The 18,471-nt window shown below is 68.1% G+C and overlaps 4 protein-coding genes across 4 annotated transcripts; 1 reads left to right on the top strand and 3 right to left on the bottom strand.

The window, feature by feature from the left end:
* Positions 1 to 639: 639 nt before the first annotated feature.
* EMIHUDRAFT_462448 (hypothetical protein) lies at positions 640 to 3,010 on the bottom strand (the record flags this gene model as incomplete). The annotated part of the gene is made up of 6 exons (XM_005787811.1): positions 640 to 1,290; positions 1,323 to 1,428; positions 1,643 to 1,786; positions 1,854 to 1,916; positions 2,008 to 2,201; positions 2,266 to 3,010. The coding sequence occupies 6 exons, from the start codon at positions 3,008 to 3,010 to the stop codon at positions 752 to 754; spliced, it is 1,791 nt and encodes a 596-aa protein (XP_005787868.1). The 3' UTR covers positions 640 to 751.
* Positions 3,011 to 3,380: 370 nt separating this feature from the next.
* Positions 3,381 to 6,115, top strand: MAP2 (membrane aminopeptidase I). The gene is made up of 6 exons (XM_005787810.1): positions 3,381 to 4,574; positions 4,701 to 4,755; positions 4,834 to 4,903; positions 4,974 to 5,230; positions 5,280 to 5,374; positions 5,514 to 6,115. The coding sequence occupies exons 1-6, from the start codon at positions 3,499 to 3,501 to the stop codon at positions 5,890 to 5,892; spliced, it is 1,932 nt and encodes a 643-aa protein (XP_005787867.1). The 5' UTR covers positions 3,381 to 3,498; the 3' UTR covers positions 5,893 to 6,115.
* Positions 6,116 to 6,404: 289 nt separating this feature from the next.
* Positions 6,405 to 10,672, bottom strand: EMIHUDRAFT_420918 (leucyl-tRNA synthetase). The gene is made up of 15 exons (XM_005787809.1): positions 9,933 to 10,672; positions 9,627 to 9,773; positions 9,370 to 9,558; positions 9,187 to 9,271; positions 8,877 to 8,944; positions 8,658 to 8,795; positions 8,542 to 8,619; positions 8,278 to 8,418; positions 8,074 to 8,204; positions 7,750 to 7,908; positions 7,587 to 7,674; positions 7,450 to 7,547; positions 7,152 to 7,380; positions 6,898 to 7,083; positions 6,405 to 6,825 (listed from the first exon to the last, which is right to left on the bottom strand). The coding sequence occupies exons 1-15, from the start codon at positions 10,611 to 10,613 to the stop codon at positions 6,553 to 6,555; spliced, it is 2,691 nt and encodes an 896-aa protein (XP_005787866.1). The 5' UTR covers positions 10,614 to 10,672; the 3' UTR covers positions 6,405 to 6,552.
* A 5,142-nt stretch (positions 10,673 to 15,814) lies between these two features.
* On the bottom strand, positions 15,815 to 18,020 carry EMIHUDRAFT_449219 (hypothetical protein). Its single transcript, XM_005787808.1, has 8 exons — positions 17,511 to 18,020; positions 17,200 to 17,307; positions 17,061 to 17,121; positions 16,882 to 16,991; positions 16,727 to 16,812; positions 16,608 to 16,662; positions 16,389 to 16,509; positions 15,815 to 16,315 (listed from the first exon to the last, which is right to left on the bottom strand). Exons 1-8 carry the CDS (start codon positions 17,949 to 17,951, stop codon positions 16,152 to 16,154), a joined length of 1,146 nt encoding a protein of 381 aa, XP_005787865.1. The 5' UTR covers positions 17,952 to 18,020; the 3' UTR covers positions 15,815 to 16,151.
* Between the last annotated feature and the right edge of the window lie 451 nt (positions 18,021 to 18,471).

The raw sequence follows: 18,471 nt of genomic DNA, 5'->3' as shown, positions 1-18,471 counted from the left end.
AATCTCTAGATGGTTTTTTCAAGTAAGATGCCGGAGCATCCTGGAGGCTCGAAATCACTCGCATGACGAGAGCGACCAGAGCACGGGCCGCCTGGCTGAAATAATTGGGTGAGAATTCGTAGGAAGCACCTAGAGCAGAATTGAGCCCGCTCCGGGGTGATCAAACAAATATAAGGGTCGCCCAGGTTTCGAGCTGGGGGCCTCCTGCTCGCGGGGACGCTGTAGGTCATGAACGAGGGGGTGCCGACCATGACGTGCAAATCGACGCACGCCAAGCGCTGAGCCAGAGGACGCGATTTCGATTTTGGAGGTGCCTTTGGGCAAACTCAGACCCCCTCAGCTGGGCAAAAGCCTATGCGTCATAGATATCGATTCGATGCGGAATCCACGGGTACGCCGGGGGGGCATAAACTGAATGATACACCGTCGCATTGCATATCCGGATATGCAACGGTGGCATAAAGTGAATGATAACACCGTCGCAAAACTATGTGCCACCGTTTTGTGCATATCCGGATATGCAACGGTGGCATATAAAGTGAATGATATACACCGTCGCAATTGTAATGCGCGTATTTCCCATATATATCACGCGCAAAATATCATATATACGACACATGCATCAAGGTGATCTCTAAAACGCGATAAGGAGCCGAAAATAATGCGAACTCCGAACACGACACGTATACGGCCCGACAAGAGTGAGACGTGAGAGAGTATCGTCGCAAAACTCACACACGCTCTCTCTCTCTCAGCCCGAGTGTGCAGCCCCCGCCTGCTTCCGGCGCCGCTCGCGCCACAGCAGGCACGGGAAGATGGCAATGAGCGTGTTGCAGAGCTGGAGGAAGAGCTTGGCCTGCAGGTAGCGGCTGTCGCCCCGCCCCTTGCCCATACCCATCGAGGCGCCGCCGAGCAGCGCCCGCTCGTTGACGAGGTAGGCGAGCGTGTACGGGCCGGCGGCGCCCACGATGGCGATGACGACGTTGTTGTAGCCCATCGCGCGCGCGGAGAGGCCGGGCGGGTAGCGCGACTCGGTGGAGAGGAACTGGAAGTAGCACGCCCAGGTGAGGCAGCGCACCGGCCCGAAGAGCAGCGCGGCGGCGAGCTGCGGCTGCCGCGAGGAGGAGAGGGAGCAGAGCGAGAAGGTGTTTGCGAGAAGCGTCGCAATGCCAAAGTACTCGGCCTCGCCCGCGCGCTCGAGCAGGCTGGCGACAGGCACCGAAGCGAGCAGGCCTCCGAGCGGGAAGGCGAAGTTGAAGGCGGAGGAGAGCCACTCGGCGTGCCCCGCTCCTGCGGGGAAAGCTCCGAGAAGGGTCAGGGACGCGTCCTGGAGGGGAGAGCCGGCTCGGCGTGCGGCTCGCCGAAGAGCTCCTCGAGCTGGTCGATCTGCGTCTCCAGGTAAAAGTTGGAGACCAGGTGGTACACCGCCTACCGACACGAGTCCAGAGACACGTCGGTGAGCCGTCGCCCAAGTGGCGGCGGGAGGCGAGGCGGCGCGGCGCCATGTAGAGCACCAGCAAGCAATTGCTCGCCGAGAGCAGCACCGCGCCCATCCCGACCTCGCCGCCGCTCACCTCGACGGCAACCACTTCCTTTGAGGCAGCCTGCTACGGCCTCTCTACGCACCTCCGTACAGGCCAACCTCGACGGCCAGCTTGCGCAAGCGCGCCGCCTCCTCCTCCCGCTTCCACCGCGCGCTGAGCGGCAAAGCGACGTCGCTCTTGGTCTCCGACTCGTCACCCGCATCCTCCCCCACCTCGCTCTTGCTCTCCCCCTCTACCGCCGCCTGCAGGCAAACGCAAGGGTCCAGGCAACGGCTGCAGGAGGACGGCCTCGCCTCTCTGTTCCGCCACCTGCAGCATCCCGACCTGCTCCGACGCGGCGGCCGCCGGCTGAGCGAGCAGCGAGCCGTGCGCCTGCGGCTCATCCCCGGACGTGTCGCGGACGTGTCCTCGACCTCTGCCGGAGCGGCGGGCCGTGCGCCGGCAGCAGCCGCCACAGAGCCACACACAGCGGCGCGCACAGCGCGGCCCAAGCGAGGCACGGTGCGGCGAGCCCGACACGCGCCGCCCTCGCCGCGACGCGGAGCAGCATGAAGACGAGGGCGGAGCCGTCGAAGGCGGCCGCGTTGAGCGAGGTGAGCGCCGCACGGATCTTCGGCTCGCCGGTGCCGATCAGCTCGAGCGTGCCGTAGAAGGCGCCTGCCGACGGAAGGGCGAGGCCGCTCGGCGGGCGGCTGGGGCGGGGGAGGGAGGAGGGCCGCACCGTTGAAGACGCCGGGCCCGGCGCAGCCCAGCGCGAGCAGCCCGGCGGTCACAATCGCGTCGTCGAGCAGGTACGCCCCGCCCGCGAGGGCGGCAAAGCCGGCGATGCTGAGCAGCGATGCCCACGCGAGGGTGAGCTTGCCTCCGCGCCGGTCGGCGAGCTCTCCCCACGGCGCCGCGGCGGCGTCGACGAGGAAGAAGGCGAGCGAGGCGGCGAGGCTGAACGCCACGAACTGGTGGTCGCAGCACTTTGTCTCGACGCCGAGCGGGCAGGGGTCGGAGCACGAGTGCGCGTGCGGCTGCGGGGGAGGGAGCTCGCGCCGGTGCGGCGCGTCGTGCCTGTTCCGCGACTCGGGCTTGCTCTCGCCGGGACTGTGCTCCGCTTTACTGTGCTCCGCCTTGCCCGAGAGCCTGTCGAAGAACGAGCCCTCGTGCAGCGAGCGCCCGCGGAGGACGGCCGAAGCAGCCACCTCCAGCAGCGTGCCTCTGCTGCCGCTGAGGAACTCGCCAGCCTCAGCCAGCCGCCGCTTGGTCGTCGCCGGCCAGCTCCCGACTGCGGCAGCGCTGGTCGCCGCACTGGCGGAGCACCGGGCCGAGCAAGCCGAGCTCTTGTAGTTCTGCGCATAGAGCGCGGGAAACAAGGCGCTGACGCCAAACACAACGCCGCCCATAGCAAAGGTGCACCAGGCCGCGAGCAGCACAGCGACCCAGAGCACGATGCTATTTTGAGGGCCTGCGGCGCTCATGGCGTTGCCCGGTCAAAAAAGAGAAAGCGCGCAGGGCGAGGGAAAGCTCAGCCTCGGGAGGAGCTCAGGCGCTTAAGAAAGCGACAAGAGAGGGGGGAGTGCCACAGAGGTGTGGCGGAAGGGTGCCGCCGCGGTGCCCACAGAAAGAAAGAAAGAAACAAGAGCGCAAGGGAGGAATGGGGTTGCCCTTGCGTTGTCCGTTTTCTTTCTTTCTTTTTTTTGCCCGGTCAACTACACAGAGCTTCTCTGCGAAAATTTCTTTTTACTTTTTGAGTATTGATGCGATTCGGATTTCTTCCGCGAATCCATTTAGCTTGGAAGGTGAACCCTCGGTCTTGCGAGGAACTTGTTCACACCTCGCTACCCAACGCGGCGGCCAAAGGATATCCACCGAGAACACCGAGCAGCGGCAAGACAGCAGATATCGCCGCTCCCCTGCTTCCGCCGAGCTTGCCGACGAGAGAATAATCTGGCGCTGAGTCGTGTACATGTCGCATGACGCCGAGGCACGCATCGGGTGCACGACCGACAAGTCGACGCTCGCGTCCGTGACCGCCTTCTCCTTCAAGCACCTCTCTCTCTCGCTCAGCGTCGATTTTGCGACCAAGGAGATCGCGGGCACCGCCACGTGGACAGTCATCGTTGCAGAGGCGGCCGAGGCGCTCGTCCTCGACACCACGGCCGGCCTCGCGGTCACGGCGGCGACCGTGAATGGCCACACCGTGGAGTGCCGCAGCCTCGCGCCGCACGAGTGCCTCGGCACGCCGCTGGCCGTGCCGGTGCCCGAGGCGGAGCGCGAGCCCGGCAACGAGCTGACCGTCTCCCTCACCTACTCGACCTCGCCGCAGTCGTCGGCGCTGCAGTGGCTGCCGCCCGCTCAGACAGCAGGAAAGCAGCGGCCGTACATGTTCAGCCAGTGTCAGGCCATCCACGCGCGGGCCCTCTTCCCGTGCGCCGACGCGCCGACGTGCAAGTTCACGTACGATGCAGAGGTGACCGTCCCCGCCTGGGCGACGGCGCTTATGAGCGCCGAGCCGCAGGGCGGCCCGCAGGAGGTCCCTGCCGGCGACGGCTCGACGCGCCGCTTCGCCTTCCAGCAGGACCGGCCCGTCCCTTCGTACCTGGTCGCGGTCGCCGTCGGCGAGCTCGGCTCGAAGCGGGTGGGGCCGCGCACGACTGTGTGGGCCGAGCCGTGCATGGTGGAGGCGGTGGCGTGGGAGTTTGGCGAGACGGAGCGCTTCATCGCAACCGCGGAGGATCTGACTGGCCACGCGTACGATTGGTCGCGCTATGACATCCTGTGCATGCCTCCCTCGTTCCCGTACGGAGGGATGGAGAACCCGTGCCTCACCTTCGCGACACCCACCCTGCTCGCCGGAGACCGCTCGCTCGCAAACGTCATCTGCCACGAGGTTGCGCACGGCTGGACCGGCAACCTCGTCACCAACCACACCTGGGAGCACTTTTGGCTCAACGAGGGCTGGACCCGCTGGCTCGAGAACCGGGTCCTGACCCGCCTCTCGCCACACGGAGAGGAGTTGTACAACTTCCAGATGCAGGAGAGGAGAGGAGAGGAGAGGAGAGGAGAGGAGAGGAGCTGTACAACTTCCAGATGCAGGAGAGGCCACCCTCGAGGGCGAGCCGAGCCGACGGCCTCGTGGACCCGCCCCTCCGGCTGCCCGTAGGAGAGTCTCACCCACCTCGAGGAGGCGGTGAGTCAGTTCGGCGCAACCTCGCCCCTCACGGCCCTCCGGCCCGCCCCTTGACCGGATCGGCCCTTCCCCGACGTCTTGCCCGACGTCTCGCCCGACCCCTCTCTGTAGGCGCTCGTGCCTCCCCTCGACGGGATCGACCCCGACGACGCCTTCTCCGCCGTGCCGTACGAGAAGGGCAGTGCCGCCCTCCTCCGCCTCGCCACCCCCGCGCGGGCCGCGTCTCTCTCACACCGCCCAGCCGTGAACAGGTCTCGCCCTCCTCAACCACCTCACCTCTGTCGCCGGCGGGCACGCAAAGTTCGAGACCTTCGCGAAGGCGTACATTGCCGCGTACGCGCGCCGTACGCTCACGTCGGCCGACTTCCGCGCCTTCTTCTGCGAGTGGTGCGGCAAGGAGGGGGTTGACTGCAGCGGCGTGGAGTGGGAGAAGTGGCTGCTCGAGCCAGGCATGCCCGACCGCGCGATGCAGGCTGAAGCTAGCCGAGACCCGACGAGGTCGGCCGAGGTGTGGATCGAGGGTCGGCCGGGATCGAGAGCGTGGCTTGGTGTCTTAGGGCGTGTACGACTACCCCGACACGCTCGGCGCGAAGGCGACGCAGCTCGTCGAGCGGTGGGTCTCCTGCCCGGAGGGGCAGTTCGCCGCCGAGGAGTACGCCGCGCTGCCGCCGCCGCTCAAGACGCGCGCCGACCCTCGCGGCCAGATCTCGGCCCTCTCTCGGCTCTATCCCGGACAGCACGCCGCCGCGACGCCCCTCGCGTCTGACGCGCGTCGGCGACGCGACCCGCAGGCACTTCCTCGAGTCGCTGCTCGCCCGCTCGCACAAGGCCGGCGCGCCGCTCCTCCCCCTCGCCGCGCTGCAGCGGATGGACGAGCTCTACCAGCTGACGGCGACGCGCAACGCCGAGCTGCGCTGCCGGTGGCAGCGCGTCTGCCTCTGCCACCGGGCCGCCTTCATCGTCCCGGAGGTGGTCGACTTCGTGGCGACCGTCGGGCGGATGAAGTTTGTGCGGCCGCTCTACCGCGAGCTCTTCGCGTGGGAGGAGCAGAGCGCTGTCGCCGTCCGGACCTTCATGCAGCACCGCGACGGCTACCACCCTATCTGCTCAAAGATGCTCAGCGCCGACCTCAAGCTTGACGGCAAGTCGGCCAAGAAGCAGAGGACGTAGACTCAAGGCGCTGAGTTCGGGCTCGTCCCGGCGGGACGACGGTCGCGACGAGCCGCGGGGGCGCGCGGCGGAGAGAATATAGAGGGGCCACGGCAGGGACGGCACGCCAAGCCCCTCGTTACTTATACTTTGACAGCGAAAGGGAAATGGCCGGAAAGATATATGCGCCATGCCCGCCATTTTCGCACTCTTCTTTGTACCGCTTTAACGACTTGCAATTATTAAAACCCGCCATTCGCCATTCTCATCTCTCCAAACTCTGGTGTCCCGCCCCCCTGAGCCCTGTGGTGTGCGTCACCCCTCAGCCGCTGTGCGTGCTGGTCGCCGCATGTTTTTGTTTGCACGATCACTCCAAGCCCCCGGGCCGGCCGTGTAATGCGCAATTCCGAGATCGTACCCCGCCCTGTCTCTCGGGCGCGGACGCCGTCACGCGTCAGAGCGTCCGGCGGTCCTCCGCGGGTCCCCCACGCCCCAGCGTGCAGCGAGGTCCGGCACACTTTTTTCGAGATGCGGCCTCTATATACTGTATCTAAAGATCTAAACCCAGCCGGCAGCGGCACACTTTCCTCTTTCTCAAGATGCGGCCTCTATCTCGAACGGAATTGTGTGGACGGTGGCCGAATGGAAGCTCATCATATAGACACCACCACACGCTGCTCTTCACTTGGCCACGAAGTTGATGATGCGGCCGGGCACGTAGATGAACTTCTTGACCTCCTTGCCGTCGAGGAACTTTTGCACATTCTCGCTCGCGGCGGCGAGCTCGCGCGCCTCCGCCTCCGCCGCGTCCTTGGCGATCTTGATCTCGGCGCGCACCTTGCCGTTGACCTGCACCGCCATGACCACGTCCGTCTCGACGCACTTTGCCTCGTCGTACTCGGGCCACGGCTCGTAGGCGAGGGACTGCTCGTGCCCGAGCATCTGCCACGCCTCCTCGCCTGGCGGCGGCCGGTGCCGGTCGGGGGAGGGGGGAAGGGGGGGGGGGGGCAGCGGCGGGGGGTGCACGGCGCCTAGGTGCGGCGCGAGCGGCGAGACGAGCAGCGCGAGCTTCTCGACCGGCTCTGCGGGCAGCTGCTTGAGGCCGGCGAGGTGGTTGGAGAAGATCATCATCTGCGAGATGGCCGTGTTGAAGGAGAGGGCGTCGACGTCCCCCGTCCCCTTCTTGATGGTCTGGTGCATCAGCCGCTCCGTCTCGTCGCCTGCACTCGTACGCACAAGGGGGGGGGGGGGGGGGGCTAAGAAGGCGCCGAGAGGGCGACTCTCCCCCTCTCGTGCGGCCCCGCGTCGCCGAGTTCCGCCGACCCGTCGGCGCGGGTTGCCAGCGCGTGCACGCGGTTCTGGAAGCGGACGACGCCGGCGATCTGCTCCGTCTGCCACGGCTTGACCGCCTCGAGCGGACCCATGAACATCTCGTACAGCCGCATCGCGTCTGCGCCGTACGCGGAGACGATGTCGTCCGGGTTGATAACGTTGCCTGCGGGCGCGGGCCTGCCGCGCGTCAGGCGGCGGCGGCGGCGGCCTCGCGCCTCGCCGCGGGTGCGCGTGTCGCCTCGCGACTTGGACATCTTCTCGCCGTCGGCGCCGAGGATCATGCCTTGGTGGACGAGCTTCTGGAAGGGCTCGGCCGTCGAGACGAGGCCGAGTGAGTGGAGGACCTGTGCACGCCGCCTCGCTGTGAAGGGACGCTGCAGCACCGCCGGCGTGAGGAGTGGTCGAGCGAGAGGAGGGCCTTGTGCCAGAAGCGCGCGTAGAGCAGGTGCAGCACGGCGTGCTCCGCCCCGCCTAGTTAATTAACCAGCTAATTCACTACGAATTATTAATTCGTGCAGCACGGCGTGCTCCTCCCCGCCGACATACAGATCCACCGGCAGCCACGCCTTCTCCGCCTCGGCGGACCACGCCTGCTGCGTGTTGGCGGGGTCGGCGAAGCGCAGGTAGTACCAGCACGAGCCCGCCCACTGCGGCATCGTGTTTGTCTCACGCGCCCACCACTTTCCGTCCCGCTGGAAGAAGCGCCTGCGCGGGGCGGCGCGAGAGCCGCGTCAAAAGGCGCCGCGCGCCAGTCGAGCACGTCTCGTCTGCCCCTGTCCTTGCCCCTGTCCTCGCCCTGCCGTTGCCATGCCCTTCCCCGCCCCTCCCCTCCGCTATCTCTCGGCGACATCCCGGCGACATCCCAGCGACATCTCGCATCTCGGCTGCATCTCGGCTGCATCTCGCCAGTCGAGCACGCGCGCGAGGCAGCCCTGCGGGTCGTCTCCCGGCTGAAAGTCCTCCAACTCGGGCAGCGCGACGGGCAGCTCCTCCTCCGCAACCTACCCGCAGCACAGTCTCGGCTCATCTCGGCCGGTCTCGCGCAGCGCGGCGGGCGGCCTCCTCCTCCGGCGCCGGCAGCGGCTGCGAGTAGTCGATCGAGTACGCGTCCCCCTTGCGCGGGTCGCCGTCCGTCGTGACGGGGAAGTAGATTGGGATGGGCTCGCCCCAGTACCGCTGGCGCGAAAAGACCCAGTCGCGCAGCTTGTAGCTCACCTGGCGGGAGACGGCAGGCTCCTCCCGTCAGCACGCCCTCCCGGTAGCCCTCCGTGGCGGTAGCCGGCGGCGGCGGCGCGCCTTTGCGCTTCCCCGCCCCGCCTCGGCGAGCAGCTCGACCACCTTGGCCTTGGCCTCCGCGGTGGCGAGCCCGTCGACGAGCGGCCCCGAGTTGACAGCGACGCCGTGCTCGGTGAAGGCCTGCTCACGCCGTCCGGAGGTGAAGAGGCGCTGCTCACACCACCACCCGACGCGCCGCCTCCGCTCAAGGCCTCCTCGAGCGCCTCCGCCGCGCCGTCCGGCTCAGCGACCACCCGCTTCACCGGCAGCCCGTGCGCCGCCGCGAAGTCGAAGTCGCGCTCGTCGTGCGCCGGCACCTGATCACAGCTGCAGGCGTGAAGGAGAGGGGGGGGAGGTGTCGTGGTGTCGTGTGGCGCAGCTCGGGGGGTCGTGTGCACCGCCATGACGGCACCCGTGCCATACGAGCCGATGACGTAGTCCGCCACCCAGACGGGCAGCCGCTCGCCTGGAGGGGGGGGGAGGGAGGGGGAGGGAGGGGGAGGGAGGGGGAGGGAGGGGGAGGGAGGGGGAGGGAGGGGGAGGGGGTCGGTAGGAGGGGGAGGGAGTCGGTAGGAGGGGGAGGGAGGGGGAGGGAGGGGGAGGGAGGGGAAGGGAGGGGGAGGGAGGGGAGATGGGATGTGTGCGCGGCGGGAGGGTGGAGCAGCCGCGAGAGCAGCAGCGGCGGGAGAGGAGAGGCGCGGCGCGCACCGGTCAGCGGGTGCACGACGCTCTCTCCCGCCGGCACGCCAGACTTTGCCTTAGCGCTCGTCCGGTCGAGGTCCGACTTGCTCGCCTACGCGGGCACGAGCTGGCGGTTGGGGCAGCCATCCGTCTTTTCGCGCCGCTGCAGGCACGGGGTCGGCGAGCCGTCTCCGCTATGTACTTTGCGACCGCCGAGTCGCTCTCTCCGACGCGTCGTGCGAGCGGGTGCTCTGGCGCAACCACAACGTACGTCGCGCCCATCAGCGTGTCGGCGCGCGTGGTGAAGACGCGCACGTCCTCCCCGCCGCCCTCGGTCGCAAAGGCGATCTCCGCCCCCTCGGACCTGCCGATCCACGACCGCTGCATCGTCATCGTCCCCTCTGGCCAGTCGAGCCTACAGCGGCGAGCCCCGCCAAGTGATGCCGCCGCTCGACCACCGCTCGCACCTTCGGGCCGGCGCGCCCGTCGAGCTCTGCTGCGAGCCGGTCGGCGAGCGCAGTGATCTGGAGCACCCACTGCCGCAGCGGCTTGCGCTCCACCGGGAAGCCTCCGCGCTCCGAGAGGCCGTCGATGATCTCCTCGTTGGCGAGCACCTGCCCGCACACGCGACGCCGTGGAGAGACGCCGCTCGCGCCCAAACCCCGGCGTCGCGTCTCTTCGTCTCATCTGCTGCTGCTACTGTTGCTGCTGCTGCTGCTGCTGCTGCTGCTGCTGCTGCTGCTGCTGCTGCTGCTGCTGCTGCTGCTGCGCACCGTGCCGAGGCCGGCGCACCAGTTGACCGGCTTCTCGTCCTGGAAGGCGAGGCCTTGCTCGAAGAGCTTGAGGAAGATCCACTGCGTCCACTTGACGTACCCCACGTCCGTCGTGGCGAGCTCGCGCTCCCAGTCGTATGAGAAGCCCAGCGAGCGCAGCTGCCGCTTGAAGTTCGCAATGTTCTCCTTGGTCGTCACCTCGGGGTGCGTGCCCGTGTTCATCGCGTGCTGCTCGGCGGGCAGGCCGAACGAGTCCCACCCCATCGGGTGCAGCACGTCGTAGTCGCGCATCCGCCAGTAGCGAGCCATGATGTCGGACGCCGTGTAGCCCTCTGGGTGCCCGACGTGCAGCCCGGCTCCCGACGGGTACGGAAACATGTCGAGCACGTACTTCTTCTGCTTGCCCTCGCGGCGGCGCGTGGCGAAGGTTCGGTGCGCTTCCCAGTGCGCCTGCCACTTGGCCTCGATCGCCAGGTCGTAGGCCACGCCGCCCTTGCTCGCGCCGGCCGCAGGCGGCGCCGCCGCCTCGGCGGGAGCAGCGGCCCGGAAGGAGCGCTGCATGCAGCGCCGAGCACCGGCGGCCGCAAATACGGGTGTGCGAAAGTGGCTCAGACTCGTCGCGTGCGCGCCGCCGATGAGCCCGAGCAGGCTGACTGCCGCTCGTCTGCTGCGTGTTCTCATGCTGGACGCAACGAGCGGTGAGCCCGGGTGCTCGCAGCGGCGAGCGGAACGGAGGGAGCTGCTCGAGCTGGCTGGGAAGCGGCCAAGAAATCGCTCCGCGTTGCTGACAGCACTTCAGCCCCATTTGTCCCCCTGATCGTCCTTCCAAAATCCTGCTCGTGCAGGTGGGGACCCTGTCCTCCTCCCCCATCCCTCGTCTGGGTTTGTCTGTTTTCTTTCTTTCTTTCTTTACTCCAAGTGCTCCAAGAGCCTCTTTTCCTCTTCGCTAACAGTTTAGTGTAACGCAGGCTCTGCTTCACTGTACGCGGAAGTGTGGGGTCCGTCTGTCGTCCACAAGCACGCTCGCGAAGGATCGCGTTCCCCGGCGCTGCGCTGCGCGGGCTTGGGCACCGCTTGGTAGTTAGGTCCCTTGCCCCCGTTGCGCTAGATGCTAATCTTCGCCGCCGGCTGGGGGCTCAAAGTGACGCCCGCGCCTCCTGCCACTCTCGAATCGTCCGGCGCAAGTTGTGGTTCGGGATCAAAATGCTATGCTCGAGCTCGCCGCCGGTCAGCGGGCTTGTCGACTTGGTCGCGAGCCAGCGCTCGATCGCCGTCCGCTCATACGACTGCCCGTCGGCCGCCACGACTGGCTCGACCATGACCTCGGTTGTGATCGGGCAGATGAAGTCGGCCGGCGGCTCCTCCTCCTCCTTCGCAGCCGGCGCCTCTGCAGCCGACGGCGAGCCGCCCTCGGTCGCAGTGACAAGCGTCCGCTCCTCCACCACCGGCCTCGCTCCCTCCAGCCTCGCGCTCTCCTCGAGCGCCGCCGCCAGCTCCGCCTCCTCTACCGCCGCCGCCGCCTCGCCCTCTCCCGCCTCGCCCGCCTCATCCTCGGGCTCATGCGACGGCCCAACGCCTCCGCCGCCACCCCTCCCTTTCTTCTTCTTCTTCTTCCCCTTCTTGCTCTCCTTGGCGCGCCCCGCCTCCTTCTCCGCCTCCTCCTCCGCCAGCAGCGCCTCGGCATGCCGCGCCGCCTCCGCCTCTGCCGCCGCACTCTCCACCGCCCTCGCCGCTGCCTGCGCCGCCGCGTGCTCCTCGAGGGCGCGCACGCACGCGCTGTGGCCCTTGCTTTTGGCCATCTGAAGCGCCGTCCTGCCGCCCGCATCGCACGCCGTCGTATCCGTGCCCGCCCGCAGCAGGCGGAGCACGGTCACGGGGTGGCCGTTGCCAGCGGCGTGCATCAGCGCGGTGACGCCGGCGCTATCCTGCAAGTTAGCATCCGCGCTGCGCTGCAGCAGCAGCTCGATCGCCCGCTCGTGGCCGCTGCCGGCGGCGAACATCAGCGCGGTGAAGCCGATGCTGTTCTGCAAGTTGGCATCCGCGCCGCGCTGAAGCAGCAGCTCGACCACCCGCTCGTGGCCGTTGTTGGCGGCGAGCATCAGCGCGGTGACACTCACATCGCCCGCCCGGCAAGTCGCATTGACCCACCCGCCGCTTTCGAGCCACGCCAACAGCGCCGCCTCGTCGCCTTGGAGAGCTGCGTCCACCGCCTCTCTGGGAAGGTTGCCCAGCGAGCCGGAAGAGGCCGCTTCGCCCGAGATAGCGCCGCCCGCGCCGCCCGCCGCCGCCTCGCGGTGGTTAGCAATCACCTCCGCGATGTGCTGCCGGAAGGCCTCGACGCACTCGCTGTGGCCCTGCTCCCTGGCGTACTGCAGCGCGGACTCGCCCTTCGCAGAGCGCAGCTTCGTATCCGCGCCCGCCCGCAGCAGGCGGAGCACGGTGGCGGGGTGGCCGTAGCCGGCGGCGGCCATCAGCGAGATCCAGCAGTCGCTGTTCTGCTTGTTGATCTCCACGCCGCGCTGCAGCAGCAGCTCGACCACCCGGTCGTGGCCGTAGCTGGCGGCGAGCATCAGCGCGGTCCAGCCGTCGCTCTTCTGCAGGTGACATCCGCGCCGCGCTGAAGCAGCAAGTCGACCACTCGCTCGTGGCCGTTGCCAGCGGCGGTCATCAGCGCGGTGAGGCCGTTGCTGTCCTGCAGGTTGATATCCGCGCCATGCCGAATCAGCAGCTCGACCACCCGCTCGTGGCCATTGTAGGCGGCGCTTGTCAGTGCGGTGCTGCCGTTGCTCTTCTGCAGGTTGATCTCCGCGTCGCGCTGCAGCAGCAGCTCGACCACTCGCTCGCGGCCCTCCTGGGCGGCGAGCATCAGCGCGGTGCCGCCGTCGCTCTTTTGCAGGTTGACCTCCGCGCCGCGCTGAAGCAGCAGCTCGACCACCCGCACGTGGCCATTGTAGGCGGCGTGAATCAGCGCGGTGGCGCCGGCGCTGCTCTGCATGTCGACCTCAGCGCCACGCTGGAGCAGCAGCTCGACCACCCGCTCGTGGCCGCTGGCGGCGGCAAGCATCAGCGCGGTGCCGCCGTCGCTCTTCTGCAGGTTGATCTCCGCGCCGCGCTGAAGCAGCAGCTCGACCACCCGCTCGCGGCCCTCCTGGGCGGCGAGCATCAGCGCGGTGACGCCGCTCACATCGCCCGCCCGGCAAGTCGCATTGACCCGCCCGCCGCTTTCGAGCCACGACAGCAGCGCCGCTCGTCGCCTCGCCCGGCCGCTTTCCACACCGCTAGGGGAAGGCTGCCGATCTCCGCCATTTGGGTGCATTTTTTCTTTTTCCAAATCTCCTCCGCACGTCCCTCTTATTTGGCCCAACCAACCAGCGTTCCAGTGCGATGGCGTGGAGCACTTGGAGCACGAGCGACAAAAATTCTTTTTCAGTGCGTTCTGCAGCACGCAGTGCTCCACGCTCCCTCTGCGGCGCGCAGTGCTCCAATCGCGCCAGTGTTGTGAGAGGACTCCAATGGCGACGCCTCCCACGATTTGCGCCGCCCACAGTGGAGCCCACCAAATCCACGAGCGACATCTTTCCTGGACGGAGAGGCCATCGACGCTTCGCCGCTCCGCGCTCTCCTCGCTCGGAGCGCTCGGCACCGCCTTTGCCGTCAGCGACGCCGCACCGCTCCCGCCCGGCCTGCTGAGTGCCGCTCGGCTGCATGCGATGAGCGAGGCTGAGCTCTGGGCGCTCCCGCCGCTCGACGTTGGTTCCGACGTGCCACCCGCGTCGGCAGCAAGCGAGTGGCGGGCGCTCACCAAGCTTCGACGGGCTCTCTGCCCCGGCTCTGCGGCGGACCTCTCACCGTCGGTGCCTGCAGAAGAGGTGGCGCAACTGCTGCGTGCTCTGTGTGTCGTGGAGGTCGAGCCCATGCCGCTGCGCCGCCACTCGTCGGACGCCAATGCTCGCGCCCTCCTTGCCGCCCTCGGCGGCGGCGGCGGCGAGCGAGTCGCTGTCGTCGGCTGTTCCGCTGGTGGCCGAGGGCTCGTGGCGGCGTCGCCCATCGCCTCGGATGAGGTGGTGGTGTCGCTGCCGGCGGCGTCTCTGGTGAGCGGGGCGACGGCGCGCGCCGAACTGCCGGCGGCGGTGGTGGCCGCTCTCGAGGAGGAGGGCGAGTGGTGCGACCACCTCCTGGTTATGCACCTCCTGATGCGAGAGAGAGGGCGCGGCGCGGCGAGTCCGCTGGCGGCGTGGCTCGGCCTGCTGCCGCGGCTCGATGGGGCGGGGGTGCCTCCCTCCGCGTGGAGCGACGATGAGCTCGAGGCAGCCGGCGGGGCGGCTTCTCCCTCCTCCTCCTCTCTCCTCCTCCCTCCTCCTCCTCCCTCCTCCCTCCTCCTCCCTCCTCCTCCCTCCTCCTCCTCCCTCCCCTCCTCCTCCTCTTCCCTCCCCTCCTCGTCGCACACGCCGTCTCAGCCCCTCCCCCCCCCTGCCCCTCCATCGGCCCGCAGGCCCTCGGCGGCACAGACGCCTACTGGACAGCGCATGCCTCGCGCGGAGAGCTGGCCGAGCTTCGCCAGACGCTGATGCCACGCCTCGCGCCGGCGCTCTCCGCGGCTGCAGCCGCCGCTCCCGGCGGCGAGGGCGGCGGCGGCGGCTTCGTCGAGCGTGCCTACTCGGAGGAGCGTTGGACTTGGGCGAAGGCTCTCCTCGACACTCGAGCCATCTCGCTGCCCGCACCGGCCGGCGCCGGCTTGCCCGGCGGGGCGCTCGTGCTGGCGCCTTTCCTCGACCTCTGCAACCACCGCTGCGCGCCGAACCTCGAGCTCGCAGTCGAGGGGAGCGGCGGCGGCGCGCGGCTCTGCTTGCGAGCCGTGGCGCCTGTCGGAGAGGGCGAGCAGTTGTGCATCAGCTACGGCCGCTTCGACGCGCAGGAAGACACGGCCCCTCTCCCGACGCCCGGCCCGCACCGCCGCCTTGCCTCCACTCCCGCCCCGGCACACCCGCGACGCAGGCGATGCTGCTCCACTACGGCATGGACCCGGGCTGCTGCGCCGCCCCGCTGCTGCTGCGCCTCTCCCTCCCGCCTTGCGAGGCGCTCGACGCCGAGCCCTCCCTGCTCGGCCTGCGCAGCTGCCCTCCTCGACCCTCCCCTCCCGAGGCTGGCCGGGAGGACGCCAGGTTGTGCGAGGCGTAGGCCGCGTGCTCCTCCTCGCCGCCCACCTCGGCCTCGACCTCGACCTCGAGCTGGCCGCCCCGCCGCTCGCCCCGCCTCTCGCCCCGCCGCTCGCCCCTCCGGCGCCTCTCGAGGGCGAAGCCCCGGCCCCTCGGGGCTCAGGCGGCGAGAGGCTTGCCCAGCCGCTGCGGACCTCGCCGCGCCCTGCGAGGGCCAGCCTGCCGCCGCGCCTCCTCGCCACCGCCCGGCTTTGCGCCGTGCAGGACGACGGCGAGCTGCTCCTGCCCGGCGCGGGCGGCGACGCGCCTCTCTCCGCGGACAACGAGGCGCGCGCGCTGGCGCTGCTGGAGCGCTGCTGCGAGGCGGCGGTCGCCGCCATCGGCGAGGTCGACGACGACGAGGCGCCGTTCTCTGGCGAGCGGCAGCGAGTGGCACGCACTTTCCGGCAGCGTTCCCTCGCCGGCCACTTGGCTCTGCTCGATGCGGTGCGTGAGCGAGCATCTGTACCGCATTCATGCTCTACTTGATGGTTGTGGTACATCAAATGCAGCCCCCTGGAGTGTGAAGGCGTCGTAGAGCCCTCCGGTCTACTTTGTAAGGGGCCGGAGGGGGCTGGACCTGGAGGGCGGAAAACAAGCAAGCCGGTGTATCAAAATAAATGAGATCATGGCAACATGCTACATGGGCTCACAACACAAACACATCGATGTATGTGCGGTGACCTGTGGTGGGGAATGACACACACTCTCACATATACACACTCTGTCTCCCATGACTCCTCGTGGCTCGCGCGTTCGCGTCGCGTCATGTCACGAGACATCAGACATGGCCATATGGGCCGGCGATGCAAAGCGGAGACACATGGACATGAAGTTGGACATGCAGTTGAGAGACGAGCCGTGTCGTAGAGCGAGCTCATGAGCGAGCTCTTGTGCTCTATATGCGAGTATTCCAACATTCCAAGCGCGGTCGTCGTCAGAGAGTGTGTGTGTGCGCGCTCGTGTGAGGTATGTGTGTGTGCCAGGTGTGTGCAGCCCTGGGCCTGTTCGCCAGGCGAGGGGGTCAGTACCCGAGCCCAAAGTCCCACCGATGCGGCATCCTCTCCACGCCGTCCCGGCCGGCGGCGCTGAGCATCTCGCCGATGCGCCGCATTCGCGCGAGCTCGAGGTCGGCGACGCCGATGCCTCCTCCGCGGTGCGGCGAGAGCACGACGCGGTCGAGCTCGCCTGTTCGCAACCGACGCCAGCGTGAGCGGTGCCACGCTCGCTGCAATCAAACACGCCGCGTGGTGGAGCCAACCGTACGGGAAGGCCGAGGGCGGTGTGCACAGCGCCTCTTCATACGTCGCCGGGTAGCTCCACCAGACGTCAAGCCCCGCGCCGTGCAGCCGCCCCTCCCGTAGCGCCGCATACAGGGCGTGCTCGTCGATCACGGCGCCTGCTCGCAGCCAAAGAGCGGGTGAAGCGCGGCCCTCCCCTGCGCAGCGCGCCCTCGCCGAGCGGCGGCGCCGCGGCCCACGTTGACAACGACGGCGTGGCGCGGCAGCAGCGCGAGCTCCTCGGCGCCAATAAGCCTGCTCGCAGGTCGAAGCGTGAGGAGACGCCGCGCCCACCGCCAAGCTTCCGCCCGCCGCCCACCCGCGCGTCTCTTCCGTCCCCGGAAGGCAGACGAGCAGCGCGTCGGCGCGCGGTAGCAGCTCGCGCAGCGCGCCGGGCGGGTGCACCTAGTCACATGCCACCCACCTGCTCATGAGGGCGGACTGCTCGCCACATGCAGGCCTGCAGTGGTGCACCTCGATGCCCGACCCTCCGCCCTCGCCGCCCAGCCGCGCGCTTCGCTTCGTGGCGAGGACGGCCATGCCGAGGGCGGCGCACACGGCGGCGACACGGCTGCCGACGCCACCTCTTGGGACAGGAGGCCGAGTGAGAGCGTGGCGACCTCCCGCGGCTTGGCACGCCGAGGCGCGCGCACCGAGCCCCAGGACGAGGGCGGTGCGCCCGTCGAGCATCACCATCGGCTCGGGAGGATCCACCTGCGAAGGGTGGAGGCCGAGTGAGCCGAGTGAGGCCGACTGCACCGGTCCTGGCCATCGGGTGGGAGAGCGCGCCACCTGTGCGCCCGCAAAGGGAAGCCCGCGCGGCCGCCAGTCGTGCTGTCGTATCCGCCTGTCTGCCGGGATCAGCCGCTTGGCGGCGGCGAGGAGTAGGGCGATGGCCATCTGCAGACACGGGGAGGCGTGGGTCAGAGGAAGGTGCGACGCGATGTGTCTGTGGGATGTCGCCTCGGCCGCCATCAGGCCGTTCTGCTCAGAAGGCTCCTCACGCAAGTCGGGAGAAGGGCGAGTGGGATGGAATATGGGGCGTGTACGGCGGCGGGCTGGGCGGCGGCGAGGGTGGTAGCGGCGAAGGCGTGGATCCGCACCTCAGCCGTGATTGGGCCATTGTGGTGAAGGTTGTGGAGAGCGACGCCGCCTTCGCCGGTGCTGCCCAGTCGGCCCCCGAGGATGGCCCTCAGGCGATCGAGGTGCTTCGGCATGATGCCGGCGTACGGGACGACAATGGCGACTAGCGAAGCCAGCGAGGCGAGCCCATCCACGTCGACGCGCGCCTCCCAGGCTGCGTTGGGAAAGACGCAAACCTCAACGTCGGACGGGCAGCCGGAGGCGCCGACGGTGAGCTCGACGGTGGACACGTCGACGGAGGTCTCGAGCACGGCGAGTAGGCCAGGAGGCACGTCCCACCAGCAGTGGGCTCGGAGCCGGCGGCGGGCGTGCTGGCGCCGGCGCCACGTGTAGGCTGCCACCGCGGCGGCAGCAGCCACAGTCGCCGCTAGGCCTGCAGGTGCCATACGCGCTGTTTTCATCTAGATAATCTTGTTCTTGACCCGACAGGCGTTGATGTCGACCCAGAAGCGCGGCGGTGCTGCAGTTTGCGATTTTGACCGCGCAAGACAAAGGGTGGCTAAGGGCTCTGCCGCAAGGCGCCCGCCCGCGTCGGAATACACACCCACACGACCAAATAGCGAAAATCCGAATCATGTGCAAAAAAAGGACGAAGAGCCACATACACTGAAACCCCCGTCAGCATTCCTCCTCCGGGAATGTACGTAAGAGCTACATACACCGCACCGCGTACCCTCCCCACTCCCGCCTCTCATTTGTGTCACACCACGCGGAACGCATCTCCATCGCTTCGGTGAAGGGGGTGAACCGTGCCATCCTCGATCGCCGTGCAAAGCTCGCTTCCGAGCTCTCACGCCGCGCGTAGGGCCCTTAGGGGCCTAGAGAACACAACCCCCTCTCTCTTTTCTCCCAGTAAGCTATAAGTACGTACACTGAAAAACCTAACAACATCGGGGCAAGTTTGGCTAAAACTCCATAACA

This window comes from Emiliania huxleyi, assembly GCF_000372725.1.
Source record: "Emiliania huxleyi CCMP1516 chromosome Unknown EMIHUscaffold_14, whole genome shotgun sequence".
Lineage (NCBI taxonomy): Eukaryota > Haptophyta > Isochrysidales > Noelaerhabdaceae > Emiliania > Emiliania huxleyi.
This window is presented reverse-complemented; position numbering and strand designations above follow the sequence as displayed.

What these genes read in the sequence shown, in the direction of transcription:
- EMIHUDRAFT_449219 (XM_005787808.1), bottom strand. Translation starts at nt 17,951, where the DNA reads ATGAAAACAGCGCGTATGGCACCTGCAGGCCTAGCGGCGACTGTGGCT. An exon ending in TTCCCTTTGCGGGCGCACAG is followed by an intron (nt 17,122 to 17,199) that starts GTGGCGCGCTCT and finishes CACCCTTCGCAG; the next exon opens with GTGGATCCTCCCGAGCCGAT. An exon ending in GCGGAGGGTCGGGCATCGAG is followed by an intron (nt 16,813 to 16,881) that starts GTGCACCACTGC and finishes GCATGTGACTAG; the next exon opens with GTGCACCCGCCCGGCGCGCT.
- MAP2 (XM_005787810.1), top strand. Translation starts at nt 3,499, where the DNA reads ATGTCGCATGACGCCGAGGCACGCATCGGGTGCACGACCGACAAGTCG. An exon ending in GCGCAACCTCGCCCCTCACG is followed by an intron (nt 4,756 to 4,833) that starts GCCCTCCGGCCC and finishes CCCTCTCTGTAG; the next exon opens with GCGCTCGTGCCTCCCCTCGA. An exon ending in ACCCGACGAGGTCGGCCGAG is followed by an intron (nt 5,231 to 5,279) that starts GTGTGGATCGAG and finishes TTGGTGTCTTAG; the next exon opens with GGCGTGTACGACTACCCCGA.
- EMIHUDRAFT_420918 (XM_005787809.1), bottom strand. Translation starts at nt 10,613, where the DNA reads ATGAGAACACGCAGCAGACGAGCGGCAGTCAGCCTGCTCGGGCTCATC. An exon ending in CCGCGGAGGCCAAGGCCAAG is followed by an intron (nt 8,419 to 8,541) that starts GTGGTCGAGCTG and finishes GTCTCCCGCCAG; the next exon opens with GTGAGCTACAAGCTGCGCGA. An exon ending in GCGTGGCTGCCGGTGGATCT is followed by an intron (nt 7,675 to 7,749) that starts GTATGTCGGCGG and finishes TTAATTAACTAG; the next exon opens with GCGGGGCGGAGCACGCCGTG.